The 17,495-nt window shown below is 38.5% G+C and overlaps 2 protein-coding genes, 1 long non-coding RNA gene and 1 pseudogene across 4 annotated transcripts in view; 3 read left to right on the forward strand and 1 right to left on the reverse strand.

Moving 5' to 3' along the window:
• The window catches only part of LOC111343123 (NLR family CARD domain-containing protein 4), a 253,148-nt gene that overhangs the window by 197,057 nt on the left and 38,596 nt on the right, over positions 1–17,495 (forward strand). The window lies entirely within an intron of this gene.
• On the forward strand, positions 3,730–7,010 carry LOC148735526 (uncharacterized; annotated as a pseudogene). Its single transcript, XR_015999333.1, has 6 exons — positions 3,730–3,829; positions 3,993–4,156; positions 4,547–4,626; positions 4,771–4,952; positions 5,165–5,463; positions 5,661–7,010. The product of XR_015999333.1 is annotated as an uncharacterized LOC148735526 (transcript).
• On the reverse strand, positions 7,008–7,739 carry LOC148735527 (uncharacterized). The gene is made up of 2 exons (XR_015999334.1): positions 7,321–7,739; positions 7,008–7,225 (listed from the first exon to the last, which is right to left on the reverse strand). It is a non-coding gene; the product is annotated as an uncharacterized LOC148735527 (long non-coding RNA).
• The window catches only part of LOC148735528 (contactin-associated protein 1-like), a 9,315-nt gene continuing 292 nt past the window's right edge, over positions 8,473–17,495 (forward strand). Inside the window, exons 1-4 of the mRNA XM_088755012.1 lie at positions 8,473–8,650; positions 12,917–13,185; positions 13,947–14,061; positions 15,568–17,495. The exon at positions 15,568–17,495 is cut by the window's right edge and continues 292 nt beyond it. Coding sequence (XP_088611138.1) covers positions 8,551–8,650; positions 12,917–13,185; positions 13,947–14,061; positions 15,568–16,202 — 1,119 coding nt within the window. The 5' untranslated portion in view covers positions 8,473–8,550 and the 3' untranslated portion in view covers positions 16,203–17,495. The remainder of the gene's footprint in view (positions 8,651–12,916; positions 13,186–13,946; positions 14,062–15,567) is intronic.

A 17,495-nucleotide genomic window follows, 5' to 3' on the forward strand; every position in this document is an offset into this window, starting at 1 on the left:
CCATTTCAGGTGAGGGCAAAGCTGAATTTTTGGTATCATTTTGAATCTAAAGCTAATGAAGTGGTTCATAATTCTATCTCTAGTTAGAATTAGATTTACCAAATCCATACGTACCACTTCCTGAGAAAAACGCCAGGGTAAGTAGACGGAAGTCAATACATTATTAAAATGCAGTCGGAGACCAGACTTCACCTCGAGGCTCTGGTGAATAAACCCACAGAAATGCTTGTTTTATTCAATACATCGAATTTGGTCTAAACTTTTAATCAATGGTATACAACTCTTTAATATGATTCCATTTTTTTTCTGCCCACAGGGACATACTTTGTAATTGGCGAACATAGACTTGATGTCCTGGTGAAAAGTATACAGCAACAACATCAACATCCAGGATTGGGCCTAAGAATGCTCAGAGGTCATCTGAAGAGCAAGGGGTACCAAATTCAGAGAGAGACAGAGAGAGAGAGAGAGAGAGAGAGAGAGAGAGTTAGACAGAGAGAGAGAGAGAGAGAGAGAGAGAGAGAGAGAGAGAGAGAGAGTTAGACAGTCTGAATTTTCAGGCAGACCACCTCCATAAGAGTATTGACACTTTTCAATACAAATGTGGTATCATCAAGGCATATAAAAAGAGAAAAGGCCTTGATTTCGGTTCGTGTTCCTCGCTAAAACACGACGAAAAATTAAAGTATTTAAGAGGTGAGGGTTAGCGACGTACAAAAAAAAATTTTCGCGAAAGCGAAAATTGAATGAAAAAAAAATATTCGCGAAAGCGAAAATTGAATGAAAAAAAAAAAAAAAAAACCATGCACGCCAATTAACCCTGAAACATATCCATGCTATGGCCAAAAAAACTCATACGAGAAATGATGACGAAAAAAATTCCTGCATTTCGAGATCTCCCCACCCCTCCCCCCCAATAACTTTTCACGCATTACCCGGGCACTCTGACCTGGCATTGTTCAGCAGACGCAGAGATAAAGTCCTTTGGCAAACTACAGATTCTTATTTCGCAAAGTACAGATTTTCCACTTCGTTTCTTGACTCATCTAGTAGACAGGTCGACGTTGTTAGCCAAAGAACCTAGCCTGCGTTCCACTCGGCCCAGCTAGGTAGCCAGGCAGCTAGGTCGCAAGAAAGTAGCAGGAAAGTCGCAGCTAAGTCGCAAGAAAGTAGCAAGAAAGTCGCAGCTAATTCGCAAGAAAGTAGCAAGTCGCAGATAAGTCGCAAGAAAGTAGCAAGAAAGTCGCAGCTAATTCGCAAGAAAGTAGCAAGAAAGTTGCAGCTAAGTCGCAAGAAAGTAGCAAGAAAGTCGCAGCTAAGTCGCAAGAAAGTAGCAAGAAAGTAGCAGCTAAGTCGCAAGTGAAAAAAAAGAGAGGAAAGTGTATGTCCCTTTGAAGCCACCGTAGATTTCCTCGAGGACGTTATTATATGCACTAACTGCAGTGGAAACTTAAGAAATAATGGCCGGCCTATACACGAGGTTGGTAAACGTCAAGGGAACCGGAAGATAAAAGAAGTAAAAACCAGGGCTGCAATGGCCCTGTGGTTCTTGGAGTCATTTGGCTTGACACTTGAATCTGTCAAAGTCAAAGATAAGGATGGGAAATCCACTGAACTTGGCTACGGAAAAGACAACGGAACATCATTTCATGATCTATCACAGGAACGTCAAGACAATGTGCGCTCCCTTCTTTACATCATGGACAAGTTTTGTGTTGGGGATGCAGCTTACCATGAAGTGTCAATGATTGCAGATGATGCCCCAAGAAGCTATTTGATCAAACAATGCAGAAGTGACTTGAACAAGATTTTTCACGGCAAGAGTACCATATAACCCCATACATTAATTATGCATTCAGTCTTTGTTCAATTAAAACAATAGCGATAACAATAGAACTCCGCAGAGACTAGTAGTCTTTGTTTTGAAAATTTGGATTTTTTTTCTAAGTCTTTTTTGAAACAGGGTAAATTTGGCGCGTTTTGGCTTTGCAAAACAGAAAACTCAAGTAATTTTCCAGAGGTTTTTAATTTTGAAATATAACTGAATGTTCAGTTTCGCTTTGAAAGCGTAAAATTGGCCGGAAAATAACGTTAAGTCTACGGTCAGGCTTTGAAGTTTGTCAATGCAAAGTTTAAATAAATGTTGTGTCTTACCTGTTCTTGTGATTTTGGTTGATTCTTTCATTATCCTTTCGTGTCCTAGTGATGAAAATTGTTCGTGAAGGCCGGTGCATACAGCGATGCAAAGAAACCTTTGTATCTAGTCTTTCTGGACTTCACAAAGTTGGGCGATACGTTCGATGTTTCCAAAGGGATCGTTTCCGTAGTGCTGACGCCACATATATTCTTGTAGGTAGCCATCGAAAAGTCCTTTGGATGTTCCTGTTTGGGGCAAACCTCGCTTGATTCCCCACCATGTATTTTCGATACCATGTGTGTGCGCACCGGTGAATTCCGGCGCATTGAAGCCATTCCATCGCAACCCTTTTTTGAACATCGCCACTCGTACCCGTCTCGCGATGAAGCACGTCGCGTCCAGCTAAGTTCAATGCTGCGCCCAGCTCGAGGACATTTTACCGACGTCACAAGCAGGTTGTGATCCTTACACCACTGTATGCACCGGTCGTGATCCGATAATATTCGAGAAAGTCGAATAAAATTCAGTCTCCCCATCTCCGAGTTGTTGTTCTTCTTCTTCCTTCTATCTTCTTCTTTCGTTGATGTTATTAGAAAGAGGTATGAGTAAATTTTGTTTTCTATGTGGTATTTGGCCAATCGTAGAGAAGAAGAAATGCATTCTTTAGTGCAAAGGGGACCTTTGGTGCATTATATCAATACACATATTGTTATGAAAATTTTTTTACTGAAAGGTAAAAGAAAATGTAGCTTTTGGAGAGGAACTCCTAACTGGTTTGCGTAGCATAGTGGTAAGGCTATCGTTTGATAATTGTCTCATAATAACGCGTTGTCTGAGGAGCGATGGTTCAAGGCTCAGCAGAACTGCCAAGATGGTAAAATGGAAAAAAAAAAAAAAAAAAAAAAAAAAAAACAGAGGAGAAGTTAGGAACGAAGGGGAGAGGGGAGAAGAACGTGAGAAAGGAATGGAGACGAAAAAGCCGCTTTCAATCAATTTCTCTTTTATTGAAGTAGTAAGTACTTATTAGTAATGTATATATGTTAAACCCGTGGGAATAAGTCATTGTCTTAAAAACAATGGGGTGCATACATAATTAATGAAATTGAATGCATAATTAATGTATGGGGTTATATGGTACTCTTTCCTTTTTCACATATCAAAGACACCAGGAAAAAATGCAGGAGCCCAAATGAGCTTCAAAGAAGAGCTTCGAGTGCAAATTAAAAAGAAGGTATATATAGTTTAAATAAATAATCTTGCAAAAGCAATTCCTAAAAAAGGAGCTTAGCCAATTGTTATCCCCACCCCTCTCTGTATGTCCTGCCATAGCTTCAGCAGCTCTGCTATAACACCTAAGCATGGTACCTAGACTTAGGTTTGTCAACAGTAAGTCTGGTGGAACTTACCTTTGGTAACACTAGTTATGAATGTTGCATAATGTCACATAACAAGTCTTTCTTTCCCTTTCCCCTCCCACACAAACTCTCATTTTGCTCCAAAAACATAATTATCTGCAAAATTGTAACTCTTGGCAAATTCTAACATTGCCCGCTTTTCTAGAGAGAAAATTGTGAACTTGGAAAAAACAAGTCAAGGTATCTGGTGATGGTACTAAAATGTCAAGGATAACAAATTTCATTGTTATCTCATTTGCCTTGCTATCTGATGGAGAGAAAGTAATGTCCTGCAAAGGTAGATGGATAGATACATTAGATAGATGGATACTTTATTAGGCACAGAATCCATAAAGCTAAGTCACTTATTTGCAATGAAGCTGTGCAAGGTAAATGTTGCTAAGGAACTTTCAGTAGGCATAAATGTTTTACAAATTATGTAAAACTATGCATCTTAACAGGAAATCACACAGTTGGAATTGTTTCTGGAAGTGAGGATTATGATACTCTGAAAGCTTCTTGCAAAGATCTGTTTGCTGAAATTAATGAGCTGGATAATGAAGGAGAAATTGAGGTGGATGGTCACAAGGTACCTTTGGACTTCTATTTGTCTGGTGATTACAAGGTAAGAGAAAACATAATTTATATAATTATGGAAATCTTGCCATACATTGAAATAAGCACCCCAAACACTCCAACATGTTATATGGACTTAACAGTATATGTTGCACCCCTTTAACAAAATTTTTAAAATTGATGAGATTCAAGTGGCAAAGAAAACTAATCTAAATTGCTTATGCAACCAATGAAATTACATGATTTCATGCCTGGGCTGCACACAGTATTGTATTCATTCAAGTATTAAAAGTGCATTCTTAAAATAAACACTGCTCCTGAATAAGCACTTACCACAATCACAGGTTTAATAAGCACTAAATGTGGCACATATTCAAGTGAATGCAGTACTGTAATTTAAAAATTATCAAGTGTTTCAGTTATGAATTATATTGCTTAGGTCCTTCTTCTAGTTCTTGGGATGAACAGTGCATGTGCTGACTATGCCTCCATATACTACAAAATAGATAGGGATGCCCGGTAAAAACAAAAAATTACAATTAGCTATAATCATAGAGCCTGCTTTCCTTTCTTATATAATAGATGTGTCTTAATGGTGGAATATTCACCTCTTATTGAAACTGAACAATAGTTTAAAATAACAAATTATGTTTATTTCAACAGCTGGGACACAACTAAGCCAGAAAACTATTACTGGATGGATGGGAATTGGAGAACGCTGGCTGAAAACAAAGATCTCGCCAATAAATCAAACAACAACTATGGATGCATCAGATCTGCTCTGCTAAAAATTCCAATTGAGAATCTAAGGGTGGATGAGGTTCACTTACAGCTTCGAGTTACAGGTACTTCATCCATTTAGAATCAACATGTATGTTAAAGTCCCTGGGATGTAGTCCTATTTAACCTTGTCCCCAGATTTCCCCTGGCTCACAAATAACAATTTGGGGATAAGAGTAAGTCCTTGCCACACTCTAAGGAAACAGAACTTGGCTTAAATCTTTTGAAAATACTTTAAAGACTGAAAGCAAAGGGGTGTTTTTCTGTCTGTTTACAGATAGATTGGAGAAGAACCTTCTCAACAATGCAATTGAGAAAGACAAGAAAGACAACCTTAACAAGGCACCATCGGCCAGAAAACACAAAACCCTGCAAAAAACCATAGAGGCGATTAACAGTTGTGGGGTGAGCTTTAGTGTATGAGAGAAGCGCAATGCTGATGGAACGCCAAGTGGCTTGTATGATTGGACAAGCATGGTTGGGAATGAGAAGAAAAAAGTGCTCCAAAGCCTTCCCAAGAAGTTCCCACAGATCCTTGATCCAGAACACTGTGATTCAATCACCAAAATATGGAAGGTGTTTTTTTTGTTGTTTTTCAGCTAAGTTACATTTTCTCTGGTCTGACACAGTGGCATCATACTGAAGAACCTTAGCTTGTCTCTTATCTTCAAACACATGATAAATTCCATACATTTGTCCTTTCGATTGTAGAGGAATGATGTATGTTAATAAATTACAAACTAAAAACTTTGGCAATCCTTATATTTTTATAGGGTTTTGACAACGTATACCAAACATTACCAGCTTGGAAGCTACGTCAAAATCGCATAGATTCCTTCTTTAAGAATGTAAGTTGAATTTTCTTCTCATTTTAACTCCTTTCAAGTAATTGCTAACATGGTTATGGTTTTAATTAATAGTACAATTCCTAGGTTTGCACAAAAACTAATTTGTTGTTACTTAATTCTAAACAGGCAACAGAGTGGATAAAATTGTATCTATCACTTGGTGGAGAGGTCATTGGATATGAAAATCCTTCTGTCACCCCATACTTTCATATATTGGCCTACCACCTACCCCAATTCATCAGAGACAAGACCCCTTTTAAATTATTCACAGGCCAAGGAGTTGAAAAAATTAATGATACTGTACGCTCCATATACCACAACAAATGCAACAAGCATGATGCATGCAAAGAGGCAATTCTAGCCCTGAAAAGAATTGAACATCTTCAAGATGTCGAAAGGCAACCACACCAGTATACCAAAAAAAAAAAAAAAAGATGAGTATTGGGAAGCTGACATCTTTGAGCTAAGAGGAAAGAGACCACGACTGTGTGTTGCCTCAACATAAGATGATGAACCACCAATTACTGAGGGTGATGTGGACACAATGACCATCCCTGAGATAAAAACCATACTCAAAGAAATGGGAATTGCTACCAAATGTAGGAGAGAAGACAAGCTGAGGGAAACTCTCAGGAAAGCTATTTCTGACAATACAAATGATTGATTTTTGATGATAGGGTTTTAAAATTTAAGCCAATACACTAATTCTAATTGAAGCTCTAGGAAATGTCCAATCTCTCATTGGAACTGGGCCAATTGGAGAGGCATTGATGATGAACAAAACAGTGGCCCTGCATTCTGTAATTAACGAGCTTCACAATTTTGTAATATTGCATGCTTTCTTGCAAAAGTGTATTATCACTTTTTCAACTGGTGCTTGTGGTGCCTGCTTCAGCATTCCATTATCTTTAGTGTATTGAATCTGAGTCCAGCTTAAAAGGGATTTCATTTTCAAAGGGAAATCCACAGATTTACCCTGTCTATGGAGATCAAGGTAATACCACCCGCTCTCAGGAAGGGTGGTAAAAAGGAAGAAGTCTACTTTATTGTAAAGTTTGTATCCAGGGTGTTCAGATACAACCCCTCTATCTCTCCATAGATACCTCTGCACATCAATGTCAATTTGTACATATACAGGAGTAGAAGACTTCCCTTTCAAACTTCTTAGCATGGCGTGGTAGAAGTTTCTTCCAGCCACCTCTAACCGGTAGCTATCCGGCTTGACAGGCTTTTCGTAAGTTTTGACTTTTGAAATAAAATAAAACTAGAAGCTTGTGGATCGTAAAACTGCATTTATTTCTGTATTACATCAACGGTTGTACATGGTAAACTCAGTGAAAAAAGGAAAGAAAAGACGAGAAGAAGGACATTGAGTAACTGAATCAGTTATATAACGCAAACATTCACCGTGGTGGTGTGAGGTGATCTTCTGGCTCCCAACTGCAGGCTTGCAGTGGCCAACCTTTCCATTTCACAAGATACCCCTCTTTCTGACAATGAAAGAACAGACATGTCTCACGATCATCCCAAAAAAATAACAAAATCAAATTAATCGAAAAAACATTTCGTTCTGACATGTACTCACATGGCCAACTTTCCTCTTCTCAATGAGCCTATCCACTTCAAAAAAACTTCCCTTTACTTTTTCTGGCAGTGTCATACAAAAGAACACACGATATTTCATTCAAATCCTTGTAATTTATGATCGAACGCTCTCTCTTGGAGCCTACGGCCGCCATTGTTTTCTGTAAGATTACCGCTGATATGCGCGGGCTCTAAATGTCCCAGAGTTCTGGCAATGATTAGGTTTTTTCAAGTAATGGACAAGGAAAACAGGTGCAATTTGTCGGAGACTTCGTAATTTGAGTAGAACAGATGTTTAGTTTCTTAACATCATTGATTGAGGTAACCTTGAACGAACTTTCATTGATTATCACGTAGCAACGACCAATGGGAGATCCGATTAGACGTTCTCTTACGCGATATCTCCATATCTAACACTAGGGCCCCACCTTTTCGAGAGAGTCTTTTACACACCGTTGTAAGACGAATGAGAGAGACTTTTGATTAAACGCTTTGCTTTAACACACGTCGAGTCTACTGTACGAGAGTATTAGCATGTCAAAAAACCCCTCGTAAACGGGGCAAAGTTTACGAAACAATTTGCCTTTTGAACGAGCATGTTTACCTTTCTGTTTTCTTGCATAAATTTGGTGTACACAGCATGCACAAGCGTGTTGACCAATATTTTTATTCCATAAATTTGGTGTACATATTATCCTCTTTACTTAGAGAAGATTGACTGGTAATTAAGATAACGAATCGCTTTCTTGAGATGAGAATTTGACGCCCGAAAACCACTCAGCCGTGCAAGGTCAAACTCTTGGGTTTAATTAGTCTGTAGCTTCTACTTTTCGAGCGCCTTACTGATGGAGCTCCTGCGGAGCTCCGGCGTCACCCCAAGAGTTCCAAAAGGCGCGCTAACATCAATTTTATTCACCATTTTGACTCACGCCACAGACCTCGTCGAAAAGGAAGGACTACTTGTAGTCTACAGCATCACAGGAAGTCAAGACAGGCGAAATTTTGACAGCGCGTGCTGTTTGTAATTTTCACGTGTAACACGTGTAACATGACAAAAATGCACGCGTTTTCAGCCAATCAGAAGCGCGTTTTTTTCATGTTTATTATAAAACCTGTTAAATCATTTAAAAGTCTTCCTGTTTGAGGGAGACATTTAAAAAAATATATAAAACTTGTGGGCAGCTGTGGTGTTTTGCATATTGTTAAAACTGCTCCAAGTATTTCCATAAGAATGAGTCCTTGGACTTTTCTCAAGATTGGAACTACAACTTGTCCTTTAATCTTTTACATTTTGATGGTAAACAGATTGTCATCGGTTTTTTCTGGTGCAGGTGAGTGCAATTTGACAAAGATAGCGATAATTTGAGCCGTTTAGATAATCACCAGATGGAAGGTGTTCATGGAGACACAATTAGGTAAGCCCTGCCCTTATCCAAAGATGTTGAGAATTTTCTGGACCAGAAAATACCTGCATTACATAATCATTTGGCGCTAGGTTTTTACAATCTGGACGTCTTGTTTTAGCAAAATTATATCTCCGCGTTCTTAATTCTCTATCTTTGCCGTAATGACTGTGAGAACGGTACTGCGAACAAACTTTTAGAGGCAATTGACTGACAACTCAACTCGAGAAACGTATTAGCAATGCAATTTCTCATCTCATCAGGCTGGGAGGACATTATTACTTGTTATTTTATGACAAATTTGAGTTTGTGGCTTTTTTTTAAATTATGAAGAACGAAGAATGTGCTTTCTGAAGACAAATTAGCATTAATACGTTGCCAGGCCATAGCGCAGTTAAGGTTAAAAAGTCTTTGTTGCTGTATGACACGTCAGCGCACGAATCCAAGCTTTGTAATTTATTTTCATCAAGAACAAATTTTAAAGGGAACAGTAAAGGCATCTGCTCTTGAAGTGTTTAAACTAGTGAACCATCGGAACTTTTAAATCCGTGAAGTGAGAGAAAACGATAGATGAAGAAATAAAAAAGCTGTGGCCAGAATTCTTGATTAAACTCCACACTCCGGCTATAATTTCTGGCTTAACGAAATATGTCTTGCCAGCTGCTCGAGATGAAATGAAATATTTATAACACTTTCAAGTTGGTTTATTAGGAAACTTCAACTTTATCCGCAAGGCGAACATATTTAGAAGAAAAATTGATTGAATCCTGCAATCCTGCAAGGGATGAGAAATATTTGATAATAAGTTGAGAACTTAAGTTTAGTATAGTGAGCGTGATTTGTCGCATTAAGCATTGGGAATGCAAAAATAAACTTCATCGGAGATAACAGGTATGAAAACGAATGCCGAAAATGTCAGTCTCCCGTAATTTCTGAGTGCTTTCGCCCTTTGAATTGGCATTCATAATTTATTATAGTTAAAGAAATGTGTTTCTTTCAAATGTAGAAGAACTAGGAAGAAGGAAGCGTTTTCGGAAGTAAAAAAAATTTTCACAAACAGAGAAAGATATTCCACTGTGTCCTGAAAACTTGTAGAAAACTGAAATGCAGTTATGGATGACATTGACACTGCGCTTTCTGAAGACAAATTAGCTTAGATACGTTGCCAGGCCATAGTTTTTTAGAGATGTGAAAGTCCAGTTTTGATCGAAACGTCTCGTTCATGTTGTTTTTTGACGCTTCAGCAGACAGATGACAATATCTCTATTTCATTTTTATCACTAAGAAATTTCATTTCAACAAATTGTGGAGGAGTTTCCTTTTCAAGTCCAAACAACCAGCTATGAATTAGATGACAAATATTTAAAAACGTGTAGGCACGAATTTTTTGAAAATTTTAGTACTAAAGTTCACGAATTATTACCTCAGTTTCCCATTTGGTTGTTTAATCGTCGTTTATATCAGTGATTCAAAAGTTTTCAAAACCGCGGTGCGGAAATTGTAATTTTTCAAAAGTCTTCCAGCATTTATGCAAATTTATCGCGTTTTCATGTGATTGTTATCAGTTCTGAATCGTTGTCAAATTTGAACAGACAAAAAGTCTAGAAAATCCGAAACAATAACGTGATATGACAACACTTTATATAACATAACGTTTTTTAGTTAGCTTTGAGACAGAAGTATATTCAACATGGTTGCTACAGTCATGGCTTTATGAATTCCTTGACAAATGTAAAACTTCTTAGACCAAATTTACAAATTCCATAATTAGCTCAAGCAGTGACCTCCATTTATGCTATTAGTAAGTCTCATGCAGGCCAAATTAGCTGATAGTCGTCGCTTGACAAAACAATATTTAGAAAATCCAGAACATTTTTATCTACGTACCTTTTCTAAGTTACGGTTAAATCTTGAATTTGATGGATGAAGAGCCACTAAGCGCATGTGCTCCCAATAAGACCTTATTTTTATTCACTGAAACCCAATTTAGTTCATTTAAATTTCATGTCTATAAAAACCCAGAAAAGTACGTGAATTAACAAAAAAAAAAAAATTCCCTAACTTCTCGGAAAAAAACTTTTTCCTGACTTGAAGTGAATTTCCCAGACTTTTCCCGACCTTGACGAATCTTTTTTTGACGAATCTTTTTTTCCCGACCATTTCCTGACCACTTTAGGTAAAATAAAATCTGTATCCAACTAAGTGGTCTATCCATCCGAACTTGTATCCCAGTTTCCTCGGCATGACTGAAAATGACTAGAAGCAAAACGAAGGTCAACCCTCAAACGGAGCATAACAGTCGATGACAGCGGGCTCTCGTTTGATATAGCGGAACTCTTTTTACAGAAATTGTTTGTTTTTAAATTTTCATGACATAACCAGCCAGTGCTCATCGCTTGACACTCCGAGTTGTTGCGTGAAAATGAAAACTAGTGCCTACTGACTATCATGGGATATCTGGATTGAGTCTTCGGCGTTTAGCCAAAATTTATCAATTATTCTGCTCAAGCTTGCCGAATTTGAGGTTATGATGATCTCATATTCGGCAAGTTGTTTGTTTTCTCGCCGACGTGTGAAAGAGTTTACGAATCATATTAGCAAATAAAAACGACCTAAATTTCCGTTACGCACGTTGAAATGTTTCCCTATAGAATTTATTGTCTTTCTCTTCGATGATCTGGGAGTCACGTGTTCTATTGTAACTTTGTTATTTCTTTACTTGTAAGCTCTCGAGCAAAACGATTTTCTCCGCCATTGCTTCACAGGTCACCCACACTCCTTTTCTTTCACTTCGCTGACGAATTCATTGACCATATTTGTCGAAGTTAGGTTATGAGTTGAGAGCACGTAGGTTATTAAGTAAATAAACCCCTTCGGGCGGCTGGTATGTCGGCTGATAATGTCCGCGGCTGAGAGATTTTCCGAAAAATGAATATTTGGCCGAGAAGCGAAGCTTCGGGGGCAAATATGAAGTTTTGAGGACAATCTCTCAGCCAAGAGCATTATCAGCCGATATACCAGCAAGCGAGAACGGGTTTTATTTATTTTATAACCCTCCCATTAATTTTCACAGCGCAATTAAACTGCTCGTAAACACAGTAAAAAAGCCAGTGGTGATCTGATGGCGAATGCGCGTGGCTGACGCAAGCAAGCAAAAATAAAAACCAATTTGGTTTCCTTCCCTGTAAATAGGAGAACGGAAAAGTTGAAACTCTTGTGTTGACTATGTTTCTTTTTCACGCGAACGGTGGTTATTGCGTGATAACTGTCCTGTGATTTTGCAGCACGTGACGTAAAGTAGCCAATAAAATCGCGCCAAGTTTAATGGAAGGGTTATAAAAGCGCATAACATGGGTCAGTTCAGCCAATCAGATGGCTAGAAATTCAATAGCCGTGCTCCAGTTTTTAACCGATTGGTGTTAGTCAGATACTAAACCAAAGGATCAAACATCGAATATCCTTTGCCATTCACCTCCAAGTAGCTCGCTCGGGAATGCGCCCGAAGATATCATAATCGTTGCTGGAATAGATAAGTTAAAATTATATTTTTTGTGCTATATTATCCCACTGTTTTGATATATGCTTAAACAACTTTTTACCTCAGTGTCGTTGGATATTCTCCAAAACTTCGGTGAATAGTTGTTTATTATAATCCATCAACTATTTCTGTTGGCGCAGCATTATCGGGTCTAAACGAATCACGCGACCAAATAAGCCCCGACTGCAACTGAGAATATTCGAGGATATACCTCGAGTACTATTCCCCAAACCTGACGCTCACTTCGATGGTAAGTAAGTAAGAAAGTAAGTAAGTAAGTAAGTAACAGCTTTATTTAATAAGTGTTACAGAAGAGGGGACATGTTTATTTTCCATAAAGTTGTACCAGAGAACATTGAAAAGTGAGTATCCCACGCAATAAACGGTACCAGCCTTTTCGTAAACATTTTTCTTACAAGTTACGAAATATTTTGAGGATAATAACCACAATGGTGTCCATTTGGTGAGAAAACATGCTCTCACATGTCGTATAACTGTCACTGGACATTATCTGTTCCTCGAAGTTCACTGTTCACATCTCGAAACAGGGAATATCCGAGGATGAGTATTAGTGCCGCATATTTCCCCACCAAATAGTTGTTTTGTTTCTCTGTAGTTTTAATAACACTGTTCATTTTAAATCAAATTATTTTCAGCTTTTGGTTGCCGAAGTATGCATTTTTTGAAGCCGATTGGAGGTCTTGCTTTGCAGGATCACGTCATTAAAGAAATTAACTTAACCACGGAAATGGAGCTAAACGGTAATTGTATACACCAGTGCCTTCAGGAAAGCTCTTGTGTGTCGGTGAACATCGGTCTATCTAAAAACGACAGCATGAGGATCTGCCAGCTTAGTGACTCTGACCACACCCAACATCCTGATGATCTCACACCAAAAGAGGACTTTCTCTACTGGGCTACTACGGTATAAAATTACAGCTTTAATACATAAAGAATGATATGTTAATCCTTAATTAAGCTCATAGATTTTTTAATTGTTATAATTTTGAATATTCTTGTATACGTTATATAATATATTTATTTAATTACATTATTGTAATATACGCAATTCAGCCGCAAGGCTGCTAGGTATATTTAAATAAACTATCTATCTATCTATCTATCTATCTTAATTGAGAGTAGTGAACGCATTGCAAGTCATTCATCAGCTTGACAGAGCGACGAAAAAGGCGAGTGACGTGCTATCAGCTAATTAACAATTATTCCACTCGCGTTTGTTGGATATGAGATGATAGATAACCAACGAGGCGCTACGCGCCTCGCTGGCTATAATCATCTCATATCCAACAAGCGCGAGTGGAATAATTGTTTTATTAAAAACATTAAATTCAATTTTAAATTTTACTTAAGTTTTTTAGCTCCCTTTTAATTTTAAGCTGACGCGTACGCTTACCATATTTGTAGATTATGGTATCTTGGCTCATAAACCATAACGGCTAAGCCAATAAAAAGTCTTGAATTGCATTATCCAATGACTCAGTTTTTAATAATTGGTGATATCAAACATACGTAAAAATTGTCGCGATTTTACATATGTGTACTGACAACTTTTCTCAGGGCTGGAAATCCTTGTTAAAAACCGCAGTTTCTACGATAAAATACTCTTCTATCCACTTTGATTTTACTAGACTATGCATCACTTAAAATGTTTTTCTATCTCTTTAGAATCCATGTTCTAGTAACCCCTGTCTCCATGATGCAACCTGTTTTAGTGGATTTACAGATAAGAGATACGTTTGCCTGTGTCAAGCTCGTTACACGGGAGAAAATTGCGAAAAAGGTAAATATTTTTTTAGGTTCTTTTAGGGTTGGCGAAAATTTGGCGATTTGCAAAAATTTGGTAAGCGGTTCAAATTAGGGATTGCTCTTGTTATACGTTACCTGTTAACAGATTTTTCGCTTAAACTTACAAAAAAGGGCAAAAAAGCTTCAGTGCGACAATTATGCGTCGGTGGATGCCACTGTGAAATTATTCTGAGATGTTTATCTTCTTTTGTGGCGTCACGTACGGCAAGAAGTGAAATGATTATATCGTCGGATCTACACAATTTGCTGATTCAAACGGTAAAATGCTCTCTCTTCAAAGAAAAAATTTTCCCTATAGTTTAATGAAGTTCAGATCACACCTTTCAAGATGTTTCTGCAAGAACAACTTCTGTTTTAAATCACGTACAATCCTGAAATGCTTGTAAGATGTTTATCGCTTTCTACTATCTTCCATAGTGTCACGAAAAAAACTGAAAACATATCGTACTTGTGGCTATAATCCAGAAATCAGAAAAGGAGAGAACTCAACTGTGTGTCGAGTGTGAATGTCGATAATCCAAAAAAAAAACAATAAGTAGGACTGGGAAACATCACAGGGGGCCCACACAAGCGGCGTGTCTGGTCGTTTGTTCGAAATATAAAGAAATATATGGGAGAATATTGAAGAGTCGTAATATCGTAAACTTATCTCGAGGAATGCCTATGTTAGGCTCAAAATAAATGTAAACCTACCTCACTTGCTGTGTATTGTCGCTTCTGTCGTTGTAAATGGCGAATTTGAGCGATTTGGTAGATTCTGCGTTGAGTGTTGCTTCACGTTATAAGAAGAAGACAAGGGTGGAAAGCTCATTCTCGACCGCTCCAACGCGAAGCCGATTTTCACCCAGAAACTAGAATCACCCGGCTTCCAAATCAAACACCAGATAAACTAAAAGGTTGACGCTTCTCCTCGTGTCATTCAATCGAAGATCCATTCAAAATCCAAGCGCTAACCGCCAAAAAACTTTCGAGAATTGCAGCTTTCCGAGCGATCGGCATCCGCGGCACAGATTTGGTGTGCCAGGAAGCAACCGTCACGCTGTTTGCACCACGCTGATTGGATGATGGTAAACAATGTCCTGTTTCAAATGCCTCATGTGAGAGGGGAGTCAGGGTCCTATTCGCGCCGGCGATTCATCTGCTGATGCGCCATAGACCTCACACCAGGTCACACGATATTACGACTATTCAATATTCTCCCATACATTTCTTTATATTTCGAACAAACGACCAGACACGCCGCTTATGTGGGCTCCCTGTGGAAACATAGGTCAAAATTGGGCCAAGATTAGAATTCTATTGTTACACTCACTCACTCACTCACTCACTCGACTTACGCACTTATGCACTTCGCACTCACTCACTTACTGATCTCAGCAACATATATAGCTTCGCCTCCTACAGGAGGCAGTGGCCACAAAATATTTTGCGAAAATTGACACACCCTTCATTTCCAATTTTCTTTCCTCGGTCTCTTCAGCGCTCCCAAAATCTTGCAGCCACTTAAAGAAGCTCGATTCTAATGCCAAAACTGGACCATACCTAATTGATCCCGATGGCGATGGAGGATTGTCGGCATTTAATGTCACCTGTGACATGAGTGACAAGGACGATGTTGGCGTGACTGTAATAAGTCACGACAGTGAGAGCCGGACACTGGTTGACGGATATGAAGGTAATGGATCATATTCACGGGACATACACTACAAAGGAGCAACCATTTCTCAGCTGGTGAGCCTCGTCAACATTTCCCAGCACTGTGAGCAGTTCATAAAGTACGAGTGCCGCGGTTCTACTTTGAAAGATGCATTTTGGGTTTCACGTGATTCTGTGGCAATGACCTACTGGAGTGGTGCAACACCTGAAAATCATATGTGTGCATGCGGAATTACGAACACATGTGCACAGCCTGGTAACCCAGATGACCGCCCAGTGTACTGTAACTGTGATGTGAATGACGGTGTACGGCGTGAAGATAGTGGTGTCCTTACTAACAGGACTCATCTGCCGGTTAAGCAGCTGAGGTTTGGAGATACAGGAGGGTATAGCTCAAACGGGTATAAAGAACAGGGCTACCATACCTTGGGAAAATTCAAGTGTTACGGAATCGCCTGACTAGTCAATCAACGTTGTTCTTTCCGTAAACAATACTGTGATTTTTGACATGTCTAATGAATGTGAGATCGATCGATTCATTTACTTAATCGTTCATTTAGTTTGAAAAGATGTGATCAATGGGCTCGCCATAATGTAATTTGGTAAGCTGGAAACTCACATAACCCTTTTATATGAAGACAATGTAAACTTCCAGAAGAGGTGATTTGTGACAAACGCAGTAATATTGAGTTATTTTGGGCAGTATTGAAAGCATCGAAACTTTTCGCTAGTATTGATATTCTCCGATCAGACCTCTGCATCGCCAGTATCGAATATTTGGTATCAGTATTGACCCATCCTTATATTATTTAACGGTAGTCAAGCATGCATGTGCAAAACAAATAAATTCAATGTTGCCTGGTGCGCTGTGCCTGGTCAGTAATAGATCGTAGAATGATGATACAAGCTGCAACCGCCGCGTGTGTCACTTAAATTTTGAATTACTATTCAGCTGAGGAGCGTTTTATCGGGAGGACTTTTTTAAAACTCAGTTTTTTAAATGATAAACTAGCGAGTAGCTCTGCACGAACTGGAATTTTAAAAAACTTGATTTAATCTTTTATGCGTTTCGTCTGACAATAACAGACTTCGTTTGGGGGTTTTTATAAGTAGGGGGTCTATTGTGTGAAGGAAGCAGGAAGTAAGATAAGTTTTAACATTAGTCAAACATTCGCTTAACAAATAGAATTCATGTTGCCATACTTCTATTGGGCAATAGATCACGGAATGACGGTGGTGTACGAGGCACACGAGGAAAAGCCGAGAGTGTCGCTTAAATTTCTGTTAAATTTTCATTCAGCCTGTGAATGTTAGATCGGGGATGATGCAATTTTGTGTAGGGATAACAGTATTTATTATAGCATTAACAATTTCCTAGAGTTTGATTACTGGATAAACTGCCTTATTTTTCACTAACAGTACCATAAAGTTGTAATTGGATAGTGTAATCGTCTAGAATCGCAGAGTTACATCGACCAATTACATTGAGCAAACTTACGGGAATCTACTATTAACAGAGTCTGACTTGATTACAGTAACCATAGCAATGGCTTATTATCCCAAGCTCAATTATAGGAAGCTGTTTCTAGAGCTTTTCGGAGTCTGTTTATCTAAGATTGTAATGGTTAAATGTTTAAAGATTGGAATTACAAGCCCTACTTTTAAAGAATAAATTTTGACAGGACTACGTGTCGTCGAACTCGGTCAGTGATCATTTCCATGTTTGAAAAATCGGACTCTTGCCTCGCGGTC

Source organism: Stylophora pistillata, chromosome 3 (assembly GCF_964205215.1).
Source record: "Stylophora pistillata chromosome 3, jaStyPist1.2, whole genome shotgun sequence".
In the NCBI taxonomy this organism is placed as follows: domain Eukaryota; kingdom Metazoa; phylum Cnidaria; class Anthozoa; order Scleractinia; family Pocilloporidae; genus Stylophora; species Stylophora pistillata.